Source organism: Dermacentor andersoni, chromosome 3 (genome assembly GCF_023375885.2).
Source record: "Dermacentor andersoni chromosome 3, qqDerAnde1_hic_scaffold, whole genome shotgun sequence".
Classification (NCBI taxonomy): domain Eukaryota; kingdom Metazoa; phylum Arthropoda; class Arachnida; order Ixodida; family Ixodidae; genus Dermacentor; species Dermacentor andersoni.
The window spans coordinates 74,079,252-74,098,602 of record NC_092816.1 but is presented as its reverse complement, the minus strand read 5'-3'; the positions used below and the strand labels follow the sequence as shown (position 1 = coordinate 74,098,602).

General features: G+C 47.3%; 1 protein-coding gene across 1 annotated transcript in view; it reads right to left on the bottom strand.

The window, feature by feature from the left end:
- LOC126545059 (uncharacterized) overlaps nt 1-19,351 on the bottom strand; it is an 89,345-nt gene that overhangs the window by 46,503 nt on the left and 23,491 nt on the right. The window contains exons 13-14 of the mRNA XM_072286841.1: nt 19,002-19,106; nt 18,122-18,231 (exon numbers count right to left, since the gene is read on the bottom strand). Of these exons, the coding sequence (XP_072142942.1) occupies nt 18,122-18,231; nt 19,002-19,106 (215 nt within the window). The remainder of the gene's footprint in view (nt 1-18,121; nt 18,232-19,001; nt 19,107-19,351) is intronic.

Here is a 19,351-nt window from a genome sequence, read left to right as displayed (position 1 = left end):
GACAGGGACACAATAACGTGAAAATACGCATCAATGACGCTGACTCAGCAATAATTCGCTTCTTTACTCCCAACCTAATCTTTGAATTCTAGACGATTTGTCTAAGAACAGGCTAAGTGCACGCGTAGCCTTAAAGGCAGTAGCTGTGAATTATCTCTCAGTGAACGAAACCAAGAGAGGGCGCGGTGGTCAGCGTCGACACGGAAAGCCCGGCCATATTCCAGAAGAGATGCAATTTTCCGCCCGCCCAGACGAGATAAGGGCACTCCCGCTATGGAATACACTTGTTGCATACCGATTTTGAGAACAGATGGCAAGCGTATGCATTAACGTGGTGCGTACGTCGTTCCTGTTGAGCCAGGACTGCACCGATACTATGGACACTGGCGTCCGTAAACACTTCTCGCGGTCGAAACGGGCGTGGCTTGGTTGAGTAGTTAGAAAGGCGATTAGCTCAGAGAATACGTCCGCTTGCAGAGGACCCTAACAAGACGAGGCATTTTGATGAAGAAAGTCAGTAGGATGGCGTGCGAGGGCTACAATGCATTTCACGAAGTGGTGGAAATGGGAGGCTACAGCCTCCGACACTATGGAGATCGTCGGCTGAGCGAGGAACAGGGAATTTCGTGACGGCGCAAATTTTCCCTGGCTCTGGTCAGAGTCCGAGAGCGTCAACAAGAGGGCCAATCGCTGTAGTTTGACGATGAGTGACGTCGAGGAATTTAGCTGAAGCCCTGCTCTCCAGAACATAGCCAGAATTGTTGATAGTATCTCAAGGCGCATGGCGAAAGTGGTTTACGATACTATCACGTCGTCCAAGTAACATAAGCACGTGAACCATCTGAGTCTTTGAACCATCTGAATCCTGAGTCCTCGTTGGCTTTCGCTGACAGTGAGCTGCGTGTTTCAGGTGACGATAATAGCCTACGCAATAACCAGGTAGTTGCCGAGTCGAGTAAATATTGTCGCGACGTCGCGGACACCTAACCACGCGGCACCTTTCGTACTTCGCGCGCTGCGAGGAAAGAGTGGGGAGGAAGTAATTACGCACGACATAGCGAATCAATGAGTTCCTTTAAAACACAATAACAACCATAGCATTGGATGTCTCGCAAAGCATTCAAAAGTAAAAAAAAAGTTATTAGTTTCTCTTACTCAGCTAACTGGTACGCAAGAATTTATTCTTGTGGCGGAAGCGGAAGAGCACTTACGAGTGAGCACCATAGCTAGGTGCTATAATCGCACCTTGCATCTGTTTCTTTCCAGTTTTTTAGCAGGTTGGCTAACGCTAGATGTGGACACATTGTATATAACCAAACTTTATCGCTAGGCGCAACATTCTGGCTAAAATTGGCAATCACATTTCATTGTGTCACTCATACCTCGACAGGAAAATGAAAGCGCCAACACACTCGGAACAAAGGCAAACTGACACACACCTCCGTTCACGGAATATATGGCACTACACGGCAGGTATACATTCATAAAATAGTACCTCCAACACTGAAAATATTAAGGGCATGAATTGCCCGACATTGTGGGTATACGAGTATCTTTCGTGTAGTTGTATAAGGAGGTCATTGTCATTGGGTTGCTGCATTGACCTATAAGACCGATTCTTCCACCCAGCTACCAGCTCCGATGTCCACGAGTGTTTCCCTCACTTCTATATGCGAAGTAATCAATTTGGAGTCTTTCTGTAATTTTAGAAATTGTCTTTGGCAGGTGCCATAATTCTTGGCTTTAAGCTGGAATATTCAGCGGTGGACAATGCAAGGGCGAGAAATCGAAACATATACTCAGCTAATTAAAAGGTATTCATTTACTAACCACCAAATTAATTACCTTGCAGCCCATATTACAATTTACGAATTGCAGCTCGTGAGTTTGCAAGACTCATCCACTTGAAATGAATCTTCAGGATGACAACGGTTTTTAGATATTGTTTCCCAAATTGTGGGACGAAATACGCGGACGTTCCGGTCATTTTCGGCTTAAATCCAGGAAATTAGCGTTTTATTTAAAATGTAAGAGGAGCAACAGTGCATTTTTACGGCGAGTTTGATGGCGCATACCTCCAAGCTGGTGTCATCCTTGAAATTCGTTCCAAGTCGATACGCCTTGCAGACTCATCGGCTACTGTTCGTAAATTGCAGTATCTGCCGTGAAGTAAATAACTAAAAAGGTTATTAGCCCATTTATATTAGTATTTCAATTTTTTTTTTTGAAGTTCTCGTGCAAGTAATGTCCGGCTGTCTGAATAATCCAGCTCAAGGACTAGAATTAGGTTATCTGCAAACGGCGACCTTTAAAACTCTGGAAAGCTGTAAAGTGATCACCACGCATACAGCAGGCCCGCCCAGACGAGACAAACCACGCGAAGAGGCCTACTTGGTACGTCTGCTTTCTACTTCCTGAGTAGTTCAAGCGGGGCGTTTCTCCCTAAGCGAATGCAATGATGCAAGAGAAATGGTGGCTATGCTTGTAGACTTCCGTAGGTTCTCCTTCACTTGTTCTCTCCCACTGACAGTCCAGCTGCAGGTTATGGATTGCGCCGTTTAGAAATATCTTTTTGGGTGAGCCTTTCCGAAGCACAATAATATCAACGATGCGCAGCTTTTGTTGTAGGGTCCCTCCTCTTGGGAATGGCTGGCAATGCAGCACAATAATAATTAAAGGGGCGTTAAAAGAAAAAATTGTTGAACCTGTCTCAGCATGCTGTGGATATCTATCCGCAGCGTGCTAGTATTGGCGTCCTTCGAGCATTTCCTGGTAACCATCTATCTAGCTGTCTGTCGTTCTGCCTCTTTACATTCACTCTGGTTCTCCAATAATTTTCCCGTCAGCTTTCGTTACTGTCGGTCCGTAGTTTAACAAATAGAGCAGTAGGCTGCTGTTCTGAGGGAACCCGGTTCGATACCAACCATCAGAGCAACTTGTGTCCTTGTGTACGCGCCGCGCCTCGATGAACCTCTGGGCGCCATCAGGGTCACATTGGGTGTTCAGCACTGTCTAGCTCTTCGGGGAGCCTCTCTGGTGCCAACTTGGTTCACTGGGTAAGTGTCACTGGGTAATATGTCGCTCTTTAATGCCAAAGAGAGGAGAGAAGTCATAAGAGAAAGACAGGGAGGTAAACTAGGCTGAGCCCGGCCGACTATCTTGGACAGCAGACGAGAGAAATGGAATTAAAAGAGGAGAAAGAAAAAAGAACTTCATTGTTTGCACTGTTACACACGCAAGCGTTCATCGCTGAGTCACCCACAGGCGGTCATGCAGACTGGTGCATTTCACGAAACACACCAGTGCCTTTGTGGCCTTGCAGATGGCAGATGCACGAGGAAATGGGCCAAGAGCTTCTCCACTGTCAAGGGATTGTCATCTAAGTGCCCCAGAGCTAACACTACACTTATATGCTATCTAACACACACGGTGCACATACTTATACACTACCTTTCTCAACATTCTGACGTTCCACTTAACTCTACTCCGCATTAGAATCTGGAGACAGACAGACAACTCGCCCAAAACTCAACGCTTTTAAGACAGAATAAACTAGCATCTACAGTCTGCTCTAGTGCTTTATTATTCTTTGTTTTTACGATGCGATCTTGCTTTGAATGCACATGCGTTTGATAGGAGCGACGCATCAAAGAGAAACCTGGAAGAAGGCAAGCTGAGATCCGCCAATTTGGCATTCGTAACCTCGGACAGGTCATCGGAGATTGAGCATTCGGAAAGGATATCCTCAAAGGAATTTGGCCATGAATAATTCACTCATTCATAGAACGGCCGCACACAAGTCCCAGAACATCGGCGTTCTAGAAAGGCACATTAGTTTCGACGCAAGTGTTCTGCATCTACGCTGGTTCGTGTCCCTCGGCACAGTAAAGTTAATATTACCTGAACAAATAGAGCCGTCAGGTCCAACCTACAAACCCGACGGTATTTCAGAGCCATTGGTACACAAGTCGAAACTTTCATGACATATACGTGCTCGCTGCGCACTACAGAGCTTTGCGCTTACAGAAACCACGCACTTACTACAACTATTGTGTATAAAAACCACGTGATCGGAAGAGGACATTTACCCCTCAGAACCAAGGGCCGAATTCACAAAGCTTTTCATTCGTAAATTATCTTCGCCATTGGCTGGCCGCGTTCGCTAATGGCGGTTCCAGCATCAAGATTCGCTTAAATGTTGCTCTTTTGAACAATTCTAGAAGAAGAGCATTTTCTGAAGATAGCTCCAGTTTTCTATCCAAGGGACGTTATTTCTCCACTTCGACGAATGTCCTTGAGCAACAGGGGTAGTAAGTGAAGAAACGGGCTGCACGGTACGCACGAAATGGTGCACAGTTTCTTTGCATGGCAGCGCTGAACACGCAGGGTCAAAAGAACGTGAAAATATAAACTGAGGGCGCCGATTACGCAAAATGTTGATTGTGTTCAGTCAAGCCTGCTGAAACCTAATGTTTGTGTGCTAGAAATTTTGGCTAAGAACGGGCTAAGTGTGTGCGCAGCCTAAGCAAAACAATCGCTGCAATTCGCTATGGAGCAGTCAAAGAACCTCGGCTTCAGCATTTCAGTCAAAGAACAGAGCCCCCCCCCCCCCCAATTCGAGACTCTTTCCGTATACGGCAACATCCACGTGCCGCCGTCCTCCTTGAGAGGAGAGCGCCCAATTGGGACAATCAGTTGGGCCAATTCTGAAACTGTAGTTGCCATAGACACAGATAATAAGGACGAATGAAATATGAATCGGTCTCGCGTTCGCGGAAGAGCCGTTTGGCAGCATCATACGAGAATGTCGCTAGCCTAAACCCTTGTTATTCTCCGACTGCACTTGCAACACTAAAGGAACGTGGTCACTCCACATATAGTCGGCTTAAATGTAACAAAATTTTGTCCCTAGGCTGACTATTCCGGTTAAACCCTGGTAAACAAATGATTATGTCCAGATGAGAAAGGAAAATGGGCACTTACATAGACTTCCGTCCACACATACTTCCGTTAGACGGAAAGCCGGCAGTATACGTACATAAAATGGCACCTCCGGGACAGAGGCGAAAGAGCATGTCATTTGCTGAAATCCCGGTATATACTGTGTATTTGCATGTGTTTGTGTTGGGAGGTCATTCTCGTTGGGTTGCTGAGCTGGCCTATGAGACAGATTCTTCCACCCTGCTATGCTCTCCCAAGACCAAGAGTGTTAACTTTTGTTTATATATATGTTGCCACATCCTATATGGTCGCCGCGGGTATGTGCCAGGCGATGAGAACGACGCTGAAGTAGCGCGCGAGTGGAAAAACGGAGACGACAACAACGTCGCGTTGACTGCTCTGATAAACTGCTTTCATACGCCCTCTACGCCGGCTTTCCCGTCTCCTACAGGCTGCGACACTATATATATATATATATATATGTATATATATATAGCACAGGCGCCAAGACGAGACATAGGCGCCTGAACTAGGGATACCTCCTGCGTCTCAAAACTCAAGCAAAGCACTTCTTGCGTAGCCAGTACAGTGATGCAAGCGAAACGTGACTACGCGCAACGTCTGCTTTATTTTAACGAGTTATGCCCGACTGCCAGTACATCCAAACTGTGGTTAGCGCAGCTTTGAAGATTGCTGCGTAACAGCCTTCAAACATTTCTGATGGCCGATGAAGTCTACAAAGGTCGCCTTTGTTGTAGGTGTTCTTGAGAAGGGTTGAGAGCGAGAGAGAGAAAATGATGTATAGAAAGGCAGAGAGGTTAACCTGAGGCATTTCCAGTTGGCTACCCTGCACGGGGGGAAGGGTGAAGGGGGATAAAAAGAGAAAGAGAGCGGAAGGAGGAGAGAGAAAGAAATAGAGAGGAGCATGACCAAACCGCGAACACTACAGAGCGGTAGGGCGCGGCGTTCTTACAGTATATCGTGAAGCCGCGCAGACCGCAGTAACCTTAATAACGCGAGTAAGGCCTTTAGCGTGGATGTTCTGAGGGAGTACTGACCTGAAACTTTGAATTCTGATAGTGGACGATTGTCCAACTGGTCCAACTGGTTTACAATGCTGCAAAATTGACGTGAGGTTCAATGTGGCACCAAATGCGCCGGATGTGCCCCGTGATCAATGCCAGAAACGGGGAAGTGGGAGCGATGACGTCAGTGACTAAGAAATGGGAATTAAGTAGTTGAATTGTTTGAGAGCAACTGGCCATCTTAAAACTGAAAAAAAATGAGATGCGCCTTTAGAGGCAAAAAATTTAGGCCACTTTTCGTGCTTCGCTAGACTTCTTCGGAACATACCGCCTTCTGAATAGCAAAAGCCTGCAGTCACGGTTGATATCAGCACGTTGGAATGGAGCGCTTGATTTTCCGTGCAGGTCGGCTAGTGTGATATAAACGCAGAAGGCTCGAGTTGCGGTTGATAAGCATATTTCATTACACTCGTTGTCGCTGAACGTGGAGGTGGTCCGATCAAAACAAAATTTTATAACTCACAAATTTCGGTACCAGCAAGGTAGTCTGAGTAGTAATAGTGACAAGCGCACGGAGGCCGGAGCTTCAACCGCCACACGGACGATATACAAATTCCGACCGCGCGCCTGCCAAAGCATCCACGTTTGCCAAGTGAATTTGATTTTTGTCATAATGCCTAATAAATTATATTTTTCACGGTACATCTACTTTCGGTTACTCGTATGTAAGCTTGGAGGATGCCGTGGAAATTGTCCTTGTTTTGTCTGCCTGAAATGGTGTTCGAAATGCGGTCGTAGCTCCGTCTGTGGCTGGACAGTGTGCAACTGCTCGATGGATCAATGGGCCGTCGGGGAAAGGAAAAAGGCGTCGAGGCTTGTACTCCAATGGGATCTGTGAGAATAAACTGCAACGCCAGCGCAAAGCACAAAATTACCAGCTGCTTGCATTTCGGCCTTCTTCTGTTGATGTTGTTGTTGACGTATTTTATTCTGTGTGTTTACCAGAAGTGCTCCTACATACAGGAAGTACTCGCGCTTTGCAGGAAAGTCGACGAGCACATGACCGAGGTTGACAAGGTGGGCCATATCCTAAAAGGCATCGCGGACGACGCCTTCAATTTGCTCGACGTCTCTACCATCGACGCCATCGTCAATGAATGCCACCACTTCGAGGTAGCAAAAAGCCGCCGCGCCGTACCATAGTTTTCCCGGCTCCCAAACACCCCTGACACGTCCTCTTGTTCCGCTCTTACCTCCACACGACCTTTTCAAGAGAACGTCACACGTATCGTTCGCCGTGAGATTGAAGCGGCGAGTCCGGCGCCTCTTCATCCACGACCCCTTGACGGCACCTTCGACCAAGCGGCCCCCACTATTTCCTTTATTAAAGTAGTAGTACGGCAAGAAAATGCAAACCTTGGCATCCCTACTGCCTGCTCTGTCTCCCGACCTGATTCGGCACCCATTTCCATGTCCACAACTTGTAATGACCATTATTTTGCTCCCAGACACGCAATCCCGCGGAAGTGCGAACCCCAGACAACAAACCGATCTGCTTCCGTTGCCCCCGCGTTGGTCATGTAGCCCGCCACTGCCGCGCCACCTGGATGCAGCGTATTGGAGCTCATTCCCTGCTCTTCGCCCATACGCTGACGCTAGCCTTATTCACCTCGCCGTCTGTACCCTACTTCGGATGCCCCTGGCAGCCGCTCCTCCGCCGTCGCTCCCCGTCCTTCCAACCTCGCCGCTTTTCCTCGCCAAACCGATGGACGGAAAACTAGGCCATGCAGCTCTTGCAGGTAGCGCTGCATCCCGTTCGTCCTGTCCACCGTTGACGCTCCTCACCAACACGAACCTAATTGAAGTAGACGTAGATGGCGTTCCGTTGACGGCATTAATTGATACTGGAGCCCCAGTGTCCAAATGAGCGCTAACGTATGTCATCACCTGAAAAACTCAAAAATGTTCTTACGCCTGCCATCACTCGAGCCGTACGCGTAGCCAATGGTGCCACTGTTGCCGTCAGGGGTATGTGCACTGTGTCAGGGGTATGTGACGTCTACCCCCACAGCATGATAGGCTTCAGAGCAGGCCTTTCGACGCAAAACGCTATGAGGCTGATCAAGGATCAGGTCATCGATGGCAACACGAGAGACATGAGGGCCATAGTTGGGCTGGATTTTGACAAGGCGTTCGACTACATCCTCGATTCCATTGTCTTGGAAACGACCTCGAGCCTTGATTTGGCCAAGCACTTACACGTCTTCACGAGATCATTTCTGGCGGACAGAGAAGCCATCCTCCAGGCTATCGTCGCGTCCGACCCGATTAGGCTTCTTCTAAAGGGACGCCACATGGGTCAGTCATATCTCCGACCCTCTTTAACCTCGCCATGACCAGTCTATAGAGGAAACTTTCCAAGGTTGACGGCATTAACCACACGATATATGCAGACGACATCACCATATGATGCACCAGTGGCAGCGACAAACGCTTAGAGGCTGCGCTTCAAGAAGCTATCGAGGTCTCAGAAGACTACCTGAGACAGATCTCCCTGGCGATGCTCGTGGTGGAAATCAGAGCTACTACTGTACAGGCACAATCGCAGGGTCCCCAAACCGAAAGGTTGGAAGCCTGTAAAGGATATTGGCATCACACTGAAGACAAGTGAGGTCTCATCCCCAGGGTGGACTTTCTCCGGTTTCTGGGTATGACGATCGAATCGAACGGCTTGCATAACCAAGAAAAAACTAACCAAAAAAACCGACAGTGCCACCAGGCTGATAAGGGTTACCAACGAGCCGCACGGACTGATCGAGGACGAGCTCGTCCGGTTGGCTGGCGCTTTCGTGATGTATCATTTTACCTACACCGTGGCCATGCACAACTGGCAGAGGTTGGAACGGGACAAGTTGAACGCGTTGATCCGAAAGGCGGTCGGGATAGCCCATGGGCTTTGCATATTACACGATCTCGGAGCGACTGTTCCGCCTTGGCATGCACAACACCTTAGAAGAGACAGCGGAGTCACAAGAGAGGGCGCAGTTTATCAGGCTGTCTACCACGAGTGCTGCGAGAAACATCCTGAGAGATCTTGGAGTTCACCCGATGGAGACCAAGACCCGTTTCTGCAGCATACCTCCAGAATAGAGAGAGATCGTGTTACCGTTGCCTCTATTCCTCGGAATGTCCACCCCAAGTACAACGTGGGCAGACGGCGGCTTATGGCTAAAGCCCTCCTGAAAGAGGCTCGGTGCAGCCCGGTACCCTGACGGAAATGCATTCACTACAGTCAGCATCGATAACGAAGGGAAAAATCACAACTCCTCGATGATCCGGACTACGGCGGCCGAGGTTGCCGAGCAGGTGGCAATTGCGTTCGCCCTGCTGCACGACAGGAGAACGATATACAGCGACTCGAGATCGGCTGTCCGAGCATTTGCCAAGGACACCGTCTCGAAACTGGTCTTGTGAATCCTACGGGACAAGGAAATCAAGCAACACACGATCATCTGGTTCCCGGATCATATGGTACAGATCAAGGGTGGCCCGCCCAACCTCAACGAGTCGGTCCACAGAGCTGCGCGAAGAGTCATTGAGTCCGTAGCTAACAAGTGGCGCGGCACTGAGGCTTCGGACAACAGGAATCCCCTGCCTCGTACAACGAACTCACAATGTACCCTTATCTGGGGAGACGGAAGTAAATTGAATAGGCCTCAGGCATTGAAACTCAGACTATTGCAAGTCCGGTCATACCTTAGCCCCGCACTCTTACACTAGATCTATCCCAAAATTCAAACATCAAACACTTCCTCTCTTTGCTCAGACTTTGCAAAATGAGAACACATGCCCTGGTGGTGTCCCGCGCTACGGGGCGATGAAGACGTTATGTCGGCCTAGTGAGAGGCTGCCTTACACAGTCCCGATTTCGAATCCCAACTATTAGCAGTCCAACGGGCAGGGACGTGGCAAAGAGGCCAGGCCTTTCTGTCTCGACGTGGGAGAGGCCCGCTACGTGCTAGTGGACGTTTCGATGGGCCTCAATAAAGTTTTTCCATTCATCTATAGGATGGGGCCAGCTTTGCAAGACAGAGCTAATTGGAGATCGCTGGAAGAAGCTTTCGTCCTGCACTGTACGTACGTTAGGCTTATAATAATATAAGATGATAATTGTGACGACGACGACTGCCAATATAGAACAGTAGACATATCAAGAGTATGAAGCTCTACAATGTCGGCAGTGTAAAGAAGACCAAGAAATGTCATTTTTCAAGGCAGGACACACCCGCACCCTCTCTCCGCATCTACACACACACACACACCTTTATGTGCAGATTATTTAGCGTCCATAGCATTTCAATGTTATTAACAACACGACAACACCGAGGCAACTACAATGATGTCGATGGCAACGTTAGCATGATGACGGCTTCTCGGCTGTCATGGCGGTGGCGGCATGATTACAGTGGCACGACAACAACATGAGGGCAGCTTGAGGACATTTGTTGATTCACATGCGAAGGACTCTTGATATAAATTCTAGGAACTACAAATGCGCTGAAACCAGCGCGGTAAGCGACTGTAACTTACAGTTCCATGGTAATTAGGTTAGTTATTTCATAATTTCGAGATTTGGCTTTTGTGTAGACTTCGTTTTGTTTCTTTAAATTTCTTTGTGTCAAATTCTATCTTTATAGCACCCTTTGCTTTTGCACTTCCAGCACTAAACGTAAGCATGGCGTTATAAAATTTCACTATCGCATGACATTCAAATTTCGCTAACCTTATCTCCATTTCAGTGGCTGTGTGCAGCCTGCATTGGCGTTCGTTGTGCTACAAATGATACCGTGCTGTGACAGTCTGCGGTGATAGCTAATAACCAGTTGTTATCGTACGTCTTTGCTCCCTGTCTCTCTCTGTCTATACTTTATCTTTTTAACTTGTGAACTACCGTTTTCCTCTGTAGGGTAGCACACCAAGTTTCCCGTTCTGGTTGCCCTGCCTTCACCCCTCATTATGTCTGCCTTTTATCTCAAACTTTATTAACTCTGCGCTGTATTGACACTTATAAATTGCTTTATTTTTTCAGGAGACTGTCTGTGGTCGAATTACCGTTGTGAAGAAGATTAGCGCGTTGCTTTCCTTTCAAGCATAATTCTTCCAATGAAGACTTCAATTCGAACTCACACTTTTGGCAGTGCTTCTTTTCTTTAACTGTCCCCACAGCGTAACAATGTTATTCCCGTACTTGGGAAACTTAACAAAGCGATTTAAATTGTGCACTCAGCGTACAATTACGGACATTCAAACCCTAAAAGTTAGATCACTGCTTTCCGCAGTAGCAGAAATTTGTTTATATGTTTCTCTCGCCTAGCCCGTAATATATGCTGGTAAGTTGTTCATCCTGCGGGTACTTGTTATGTCACCTGCCAACGGGAAAATGCTTCATTATGGAGTCCGCAAAATGCCAGAAATGTTCCTGTAGCATTTCACAGCTGATTGTTCTCGTTCTTGCTGTGGCCATAAGAAAGGTTTACTCTGTATAGAGCAGACACTGAACTAACATACTGAGTTTCTGTTAACTAATAGAGAGACGTGCAAACATTGCTTTATGAGCTTAGAATAGGAATGGCCTTCACCAACCGCTTCCTACATAGTATAAGGTGCTGAGATATTATGGTGAACCACATCAGGATATCTAACATGGGCTCGCCTACTGGACGCGCAGAAGAGACGATAACTTTGCGTCAAGTTTAGAGCAATGGGAATTATAGTTCCCTTAGGAACCATTTTTCGGAACATGGCCTTGTCCATTTGTTACTAGGAGGGCATCATATGCTGTGCTTTATGAGCACTGCTAAATCAGGGTGCGCATGTAAGAACTTTATTTTCTTTTGTTTTTCTACCTGGCGCTAGAGTATACAATGTTACGTCTTAAACTATTCCTTTATTTTTCATATCGGTCAGTATTTTCTTTGCGTAATTTTCGTCATTCATACCGCATTAGTTCATATAGAGGGAAAATGAAGCAGCAGGAAGCACAGGCTTCCAAATTATCCACCTGATCCCTCCGTTAAATCTGTATACCTTGTTATGGCCTCCACACATGGCACGTGCCCTCTATGTGGAGAGTGGTACAGGAAAAGTTAATTAAACGCCAGCTACAGAAGGTGAAAACACGGCAGCAATAGAATACAATCTCATGTGTAATGAAAGAAAAAGTCACTTCATTCCTGCCTCATGTCACTGTCTTCTGCCGCACCGCTTAAGTTTGCGATGACCCGAATCAACCTCTCTGCCACCACGGCGCCTCAATCGTGAAAGAAACGTCGCGCAAGAATGTGGCTCAACAAATGTTTGGTGACGCAACGCAACCAAGACGGCGCCGCTTATTGTGACTCCGCGACAGGCTGATAATGCAGCGGAGAGTTGAAAGAGTAATTTTTCGCCTCGTCCTTCTCAAATGCCGAGGTGGCTGTAGCATCCATGCACTCCGGCCTTGAGCTGCAGTCTTGCAGACGTTGTTGTTGCCCCCCTTCAGAGACCGGCGGCATCTGCTGTGGAAAGCCTCCAGCACTTTTCGTGCGCCGTACTCATATAGACCTTGTCAAGGCCACACTGTCGGTACGAGGTGCCCGCCTCCATCATAACTCCTCTTCAAATTACCGTTGATGGTTCCGCCGTTTGAACTACACGTCGAGAACAGTCATGGTTGAACGACAGATTTTGTTTTTAATTTTTCTTCGTGGCGTTAATTTTTGGTCGGCAGAGTGATAAGACGAGCTCAGCAATGAAGAAAGTAACAGAAATGTCGTGCTACTAATACATATATGGGTGACAATTCCACCTAATGTGTACCTTGGCAATAAAACAAAATGGTCTTTAACGTGCGCAAAACACATCCAGCTGTATTAGATTTAGACGCACCTTCGAGAGAGGGACGAATTTTTAAACGATAAATTAAAGACACTTATTGCATCTAGTGGCATCTGCTGGGCCAGTAACGGCGTAAGTTGTTCAGTTATACGTTTCTATTTTGCAATCGGAGACGTCAGGCAAAATTGAACCTTGCCCCTACTATACATGGGCTGTACTTTTGAAGAAAGACGGAAAACCTGTGGAAGTGCACAATCGGAGACTTAAACAATATTGTTCACCAGTGAAGGCCGGGCTTTCACACTTCTTACTGTGAAATTATTGGGGCATTTGTTCATCAGGCTAGTCAAAGAAATCTGTAAACGTAAAACGCGTCTCAATAGCACCCATATGCAATATTCTATATTCTTCGTTTTAATATGTCTATTTCACTTGTGTCTTCATCATCGATAAATGTTATAGTACTCGAGGTACCATTCCATACGTGTTAGCAGCATCTTCTCCATGACCTTACCGATGAAACTCGCAATTGAAATCGGCTGGTACGATGTAAGGTGCAGCGGAGAATTCCCAGGCTTCAGTAGAGGCACCAGTCGGCTACACTTCCAACCATCGGAGACTATGCCTCCACGTCAAGATTGATTGAATCTATCCGGAAGACAACGTTGTGCTGTTCAACCTAGCTGTCTTGATGCAGCATGGTTACCTCAAAGGGACCGGGTCGACGATGACAATCGCCGGCACGCTGCCAAGGCCGCTTACAGTTCTTCCATAGAAAAAGGCTCCGTGTTTTGATCTCTGGCGATGGGAACGTCATGTAGCGAGAAGTCAGCCAGCAGAACGAAATCGCCGGTAACTTTCCCATAAAATTCTCCCGCGACCTCAAGCTCTGGACGTCTTAGACGTAGCGCCATCGCTGAGAAGGGACGACATTGTTGTGGGGGTGAAGCGAAGACCCTGAAGAATTCTCCACATGAGCGATAACGGCTTGCGAGGGTCCAGCGATTCGCAGAACCTCTTCCATCATTGCTCTTGACGTTTCTTCATCTGATGCTGAACTTTCTCCTGAATGTATCGGCCTTCCCTCAGGTCATAAATGGACTTAGTGCATGCCTACGTCGTCTCGGTCGACCGGCGGATGACCTGAAGCCTCTCCAATTCTTGGTCGAAATCTGTGCGCTTTGAAGATGTTGTAAACGTCCGCGTAGAGGCCTGCAGAGCGTTTATGATCATGTCTTCGAGGGGCTCAGGAAGGTCATGTCTGCACTTTCACTGTGGATGGACATTCGGTAAGCTTGCCAGTCCACCTGTCTTGAGAGCACAGGGTAAAGAGAACTGTCAAGGCTAATAGTCATGTACGCAGGAATATCGTCGCTGCCATGAGTTTCATTGTCTGTGAACCATAGAACTTTGGAACTTAAACTATGCGACACTAATGTCAAGTCGATGTAGCTGCTGTAACCCACTCCTCGGAGATAAATGGGGCTGCCATCGTTTACCTCTCAGTCAATGCTTGGCAGCGACATCAACAAGACTCTTGTCTCGTAGATTTACCCTGATGCTTCCCCATAGTGGATGATGGGTGTTATAGTCACCCATGGTTATCCAAGGTCCCGGGATTTTTGTGAGTATGTCGTTTAGTCTATGTCGATCAAGTCAACGAGGTGGGACCTATCAGTGTGAATGAAACTTTCTTCTTTTTAACATGGCGACGCACGTGTTGATTATCGTTGTGATGCGGCATTATTTGGTGAACACACCTGAGCCCCTTGCGGATATACACAACAACTTGACTACGTTCAATCCACGATGAAGAAACTAATAATTCGTAGCCCAACAGTCGAATTCTTCTTGAAAAATGAGGTTCACAAATTATGATATGTTGTGAAGTCAGCACGTCCCAAGTTCCATGATGTCAATTTCACCGCTGACTACCAATGTTCTGAAGTCGGTGGTCCGTGGCACCAACGAAGTTTCAGGCCCTGTTTCAGGTAATTTAGACATGCAGTAGCTCCTGTGCCAGAGTTTACGCTTGAAATATAGGTCAATGCGTCAGAAAGAGCTAGCGAAAATCGATGTTTTTCAAATCGAAACTGAACAAAACGCCGCCATTATCGCCCAGTAGAAGTGACGTACAGTTAAGAATGTGCAGAACCAACACCCGTGCTGTCTGCTTTACCAAGGCCTCCTCGAAAGGAGGCTATGGGTTTCCTTACTTGCATTTCGTTCTGCTGTGTCAGCGAACAGGTCGCGTACATCTGCTAGCCACAGAGTGAGTATACTCTGTTAGATGCTTCGTGCGCTGGGACAATGCCGTTGCGCGCCCGCGATGTTCTTTTAATGCGAAGTATTCTCCGAGTCCAGCCTGTTTTCTCTAGCTGGTTGTCTACGTCCAAAAGCAGTGCCTCAATGTGTTCTGTCACCACTCGATGAGAGTGCATTGGGATGGCCCAGCTGAAGGGGCGGCATAGTCCTGCTTAACGCGGACGCGGCCTACGCGTGCTGCAGTTACGCTAAATGACCAAAAATTGGACGCTATGCAGTGTAGTGTGGCTGGCGCGGGAATAGAACATGTCCTATCTTACGCCGGACCAGCTGGGAAAGGGTGCGTCGTACCCTAGCTTGTCTGACCAGCACCATGCTGTTCCGAGCTCACTGAAGCGAGCGTGTTGCTTTGCGGCTTCGCCAAACAAAGCGCTCGCTCGCCGCGCACTTGTCCGCTAGCGCTACGGCTACAACTGATCGTCGCGCTGCAGTGCGCCACGTTTAAAGCGCAGGCTAAAATTTTAAAACGATCTTAGCGTCTCCGCCATGGCGTATCCGACTTCAGCGGTCGCTGCATGGAACGCTGGAAGCGTCGAAGCCGTCGACCGATCAGACAACAACCGCCATCTGTAGTAAAGGATTATAAGTAGTTGAGGCTTGGCGTGACCGGGCTAGATGGGCACGGTGCTAGAGCTCGAAAACTCACGGCAGACAGGCCGGAATGCGGCCGTGATAAAGCGTCGCCTATTTCGCTCTGGCGGCATTGCATTCCTGCATGGCTTGCCACAGCATCTGCACCGTGACCGCCGTGTGTCGCGTTCTCCTTCGGGACAAATGCAGCATGCGGTTCCTGCTCGTTTCTGCCGTGCTGTGTCAGAAATCATTTCGTTCGTCAACTTCGACGCGTCTGATGTAGAGACACACGAAATATCTGGAAGACGGTGTACTAGCGGAAATGATCGCTCCAGAATATCGCCCTTAATTACAATTTACCTTTGAACGTTACCTTTGGTTCTTCTGCGCCATCTCGGCATATAGTACTTATAGTACACCCGAGAAAGAATTTGCCAAGGAAATCTTGGTGAGTAAGTGACTGTGCTCTTGAAATGCAGCTGGTGCAGCTTCTTCAACTGCAGTTTACATGCTTTGAGCGCGTTCGTTGGTCTGCGTCACACTTGCCTGCTGCGCCGCTGTGCCCACTTTCGCTCTGAAAGCTGGGACACGAAAGATGTGTTCGGCCTTCCTCTAATTAGCGTTGTGTGCTGCACAGACATTGCTCGTGTTTTAATACGTATGCGAGCGCCTGACGGCCACGGAATTCAATGGCACTCTTCCAACATCTCAAATCGCGAGCGCAACAGGGAGAACGCACGCCAAGAGAGCGCCTGTCTGCTCGCAAGTGATGAGCGAGCAATGCGCCTGACTCTCCAAGTGCAACATTGTGCAACTGAGAGATCAACAGTTGCGTGCGGTTCTTCAATATTCGCCATATCCACATCGCTACCACTTTAATGGCAGGAGCACGCGTTGTCTGCAGAGGCGCCATTCAACAGCTACACAATGGTGGCCTCGTTTTTGATCATTATTTAACACATTTCGGAAGAAAACCTTTATGGGGCTGTATTGAAGATAACTATTCCCGATATTCTGTCGTCGGGAGCCTCTTCTCTGGGACGTCATCATAGGTATGTTGATGCAGCGGATGTGAGGTATATAATTGAATCAGAACGATTTCCTTGCCAAATGTTTGTCATTTTTACTCACTTCATTCTTCTTGGTTACTCAAAATGTCTCAATAGTGCTTCTTTTTCAACTCGTATAATCATTTTATTTAAATCCCCCGATTCTTGCCCAAGCCTCCATAGTTGGCATGAGCGATTCTTGGAGGCAGACAAACAAACAAACAAACTGCTGATTTTGGTGTCTATAGCCTGTCCATTGAGTTCACTTCGGTTGGCATTTCTTCAAATGTTTATTAAATGTGCAGTTCTGTTCAGATTAAGGCACAGCCACTCCCTCCCGGTTGTAAATATTAAAGGCATTATTAGAGTACGTATTCATGTCGTGGTTATTTTATCCCTCATGTATGGTGTTGCATTGACTGCAGAGACAAATATATATTTCTACTGAATGTTATATGTGAAATGAGCTTTCCGAAATTCTGGCATTCTTCTATTCCCAGACAGACATAGGAGAGATAGAAATTGACTATACGACTGAATTTCTGAAAGTATATATATTTTAACACCCTATTTATTTTCTAGTAAAGAGCGCTTACTTTAGAGGTCTCACCCTTTATTTATTTTTAATAGACACACTTGTCTATTGAATCTAGCAGTTAATATTTCCATTATTCGGAAGTGCACAGCGCCTGATGCACTGAAATTAACATTGTTGCATGAGCAGGCAATCAACTCACGTTGCGTTGCTGTTTTGCGTTGTTGCATCGAAAATTTGCCACATACCCAAGAGGTCGAATTGTCCAGGGTTCCCCGCAGAAACAACATGCGGCTATCGGAAAACGCTACTGTGGATTTGCCTACAGTAATCCTGACTTTCCTCGCCCTTTTGGCAATACCTTGAACAAGTTAGCAGAAATGTTCCCAGATGTATGTATTTTGCTTTTTGGTACTTGAATTACCAACACGTTTACTAGTCAAGTACCCTTGCGTAAATACGAGGCATGCAGAAACCAAAAATAAATTTTATATGTTTGTCTTATTTCTGTCTTTATTGCTTTAAAACACATGGTACGAGTACGGTAAGCATGAAAAGCAGCATAGTTTGCGTTCTCGAAGAACGACCGACTACTTTCAGCATAATGTTTATCATTTTCCTCAGAGACCAAGAACATGTTAGAGAGTGAGCTTTATTCGTTGTTACGCAAATGCCATTTGCTTCTTAGAAAGGCGGAATGCGGAACCGCTCGATGTCTGCGAAACAACTACTGCGGCAGTCTCCTAGTGCGTAGGGCGCCCAGCTGGACTTCGGCATGGGCGTGGTTCGATTCCCACCACCAGACGCCCACGGGTTTAAGAGACGGGTACAAGTAGCCCTCCGGCCAGGCGTCCGGGTTTCCAGCGGTTCGCTGCTTGGGAGAGGTTCCTTCAGACCACTTTGCTTGCTGTGCAAAAACCAAAACAAACAAAATACCAGGGCTCTAGAAGGAGTCCGGCAGTCTCATTCTGCGAACTTCCCAATAGGTCATTGTCATGCCAAACGTCTGGAACTTTCGCCGAGCACCAGGGTTGGAGGGTGTATGTACCCATCTCACTAGTAGGTACCCGAGCGGCAGCAGTCGTCGGACTGCCGTGGATGCGGTGCATGCTCGACTATTTCACTAAAGCTGCGGTGGGGACAAGGGGTCCCCAGAAAGCCTCGCAAATCTCACAATGGCCCCTTTTCGAGATGAGAACCCTTATATAGACAAGCGAACGCCAAGTCATGGTACATCCCCACCCATTAGAAAAAAATCCGCTGCGTTTCTGGCAGCACCGGGATTCGAGTCCAGTACCTCCCAGATACAAGACAAAAGCTCTACCACTACACCACCGATGCGGCGAGAAAAAAGAAGCATGGTTAGAATTCTCCACGTGATAAAATCACGGGTATAAAATTAGAAACTCAGAGACAGAGCGGAAATATGTGGCGCAACATTTGATGTGGGACAAGATAACTAAAGAGTAGGCAACGATGACAGTTCTCTTTCGTAGAAACAATTTGCCCTGGTGTAGTTTGCTTGTTTGCAGTAAACACGTGCGTCTGGGGCACATTGCGGAGGCAATTTTATAAGCTTAAGTAGGTGAATACAGGGCGTCACAAGCATCTGCGTTGCAGGGAGAGTACTTCTTGTTAGGCCTGAAGACAATGTTCTTTCCATGTTTTGTGTTAAATTGAGTCGGTGAACTTGTTTGTAGTGGTGCGACGTGGAATTGGTCGAAGAAAAACAGGGCCGTTGGGGCTGTGAAGAAACAGGCAAGGTTTATACTTGAGGGGTACCTGCATGAAAGAGGAAAGAAAAATTTGACCCAGATCGTTGCGTACACTTTCCTACATCTTTCTTTTTCCATGAGCCACAAGATTCTACGCCAATAATATCTAGCTTACAGCAGTACTGAATGCTTCGAGGATCTTTGGCACGCCTTCTAGCCCTCCCAGAAGCGAATTACGGACAGGCAAGGCCAGCAGAATTTTCCCCCAAGCTTTTGTACATGTCCTAACGCTGAAGTTGGTAATCTGCGGTG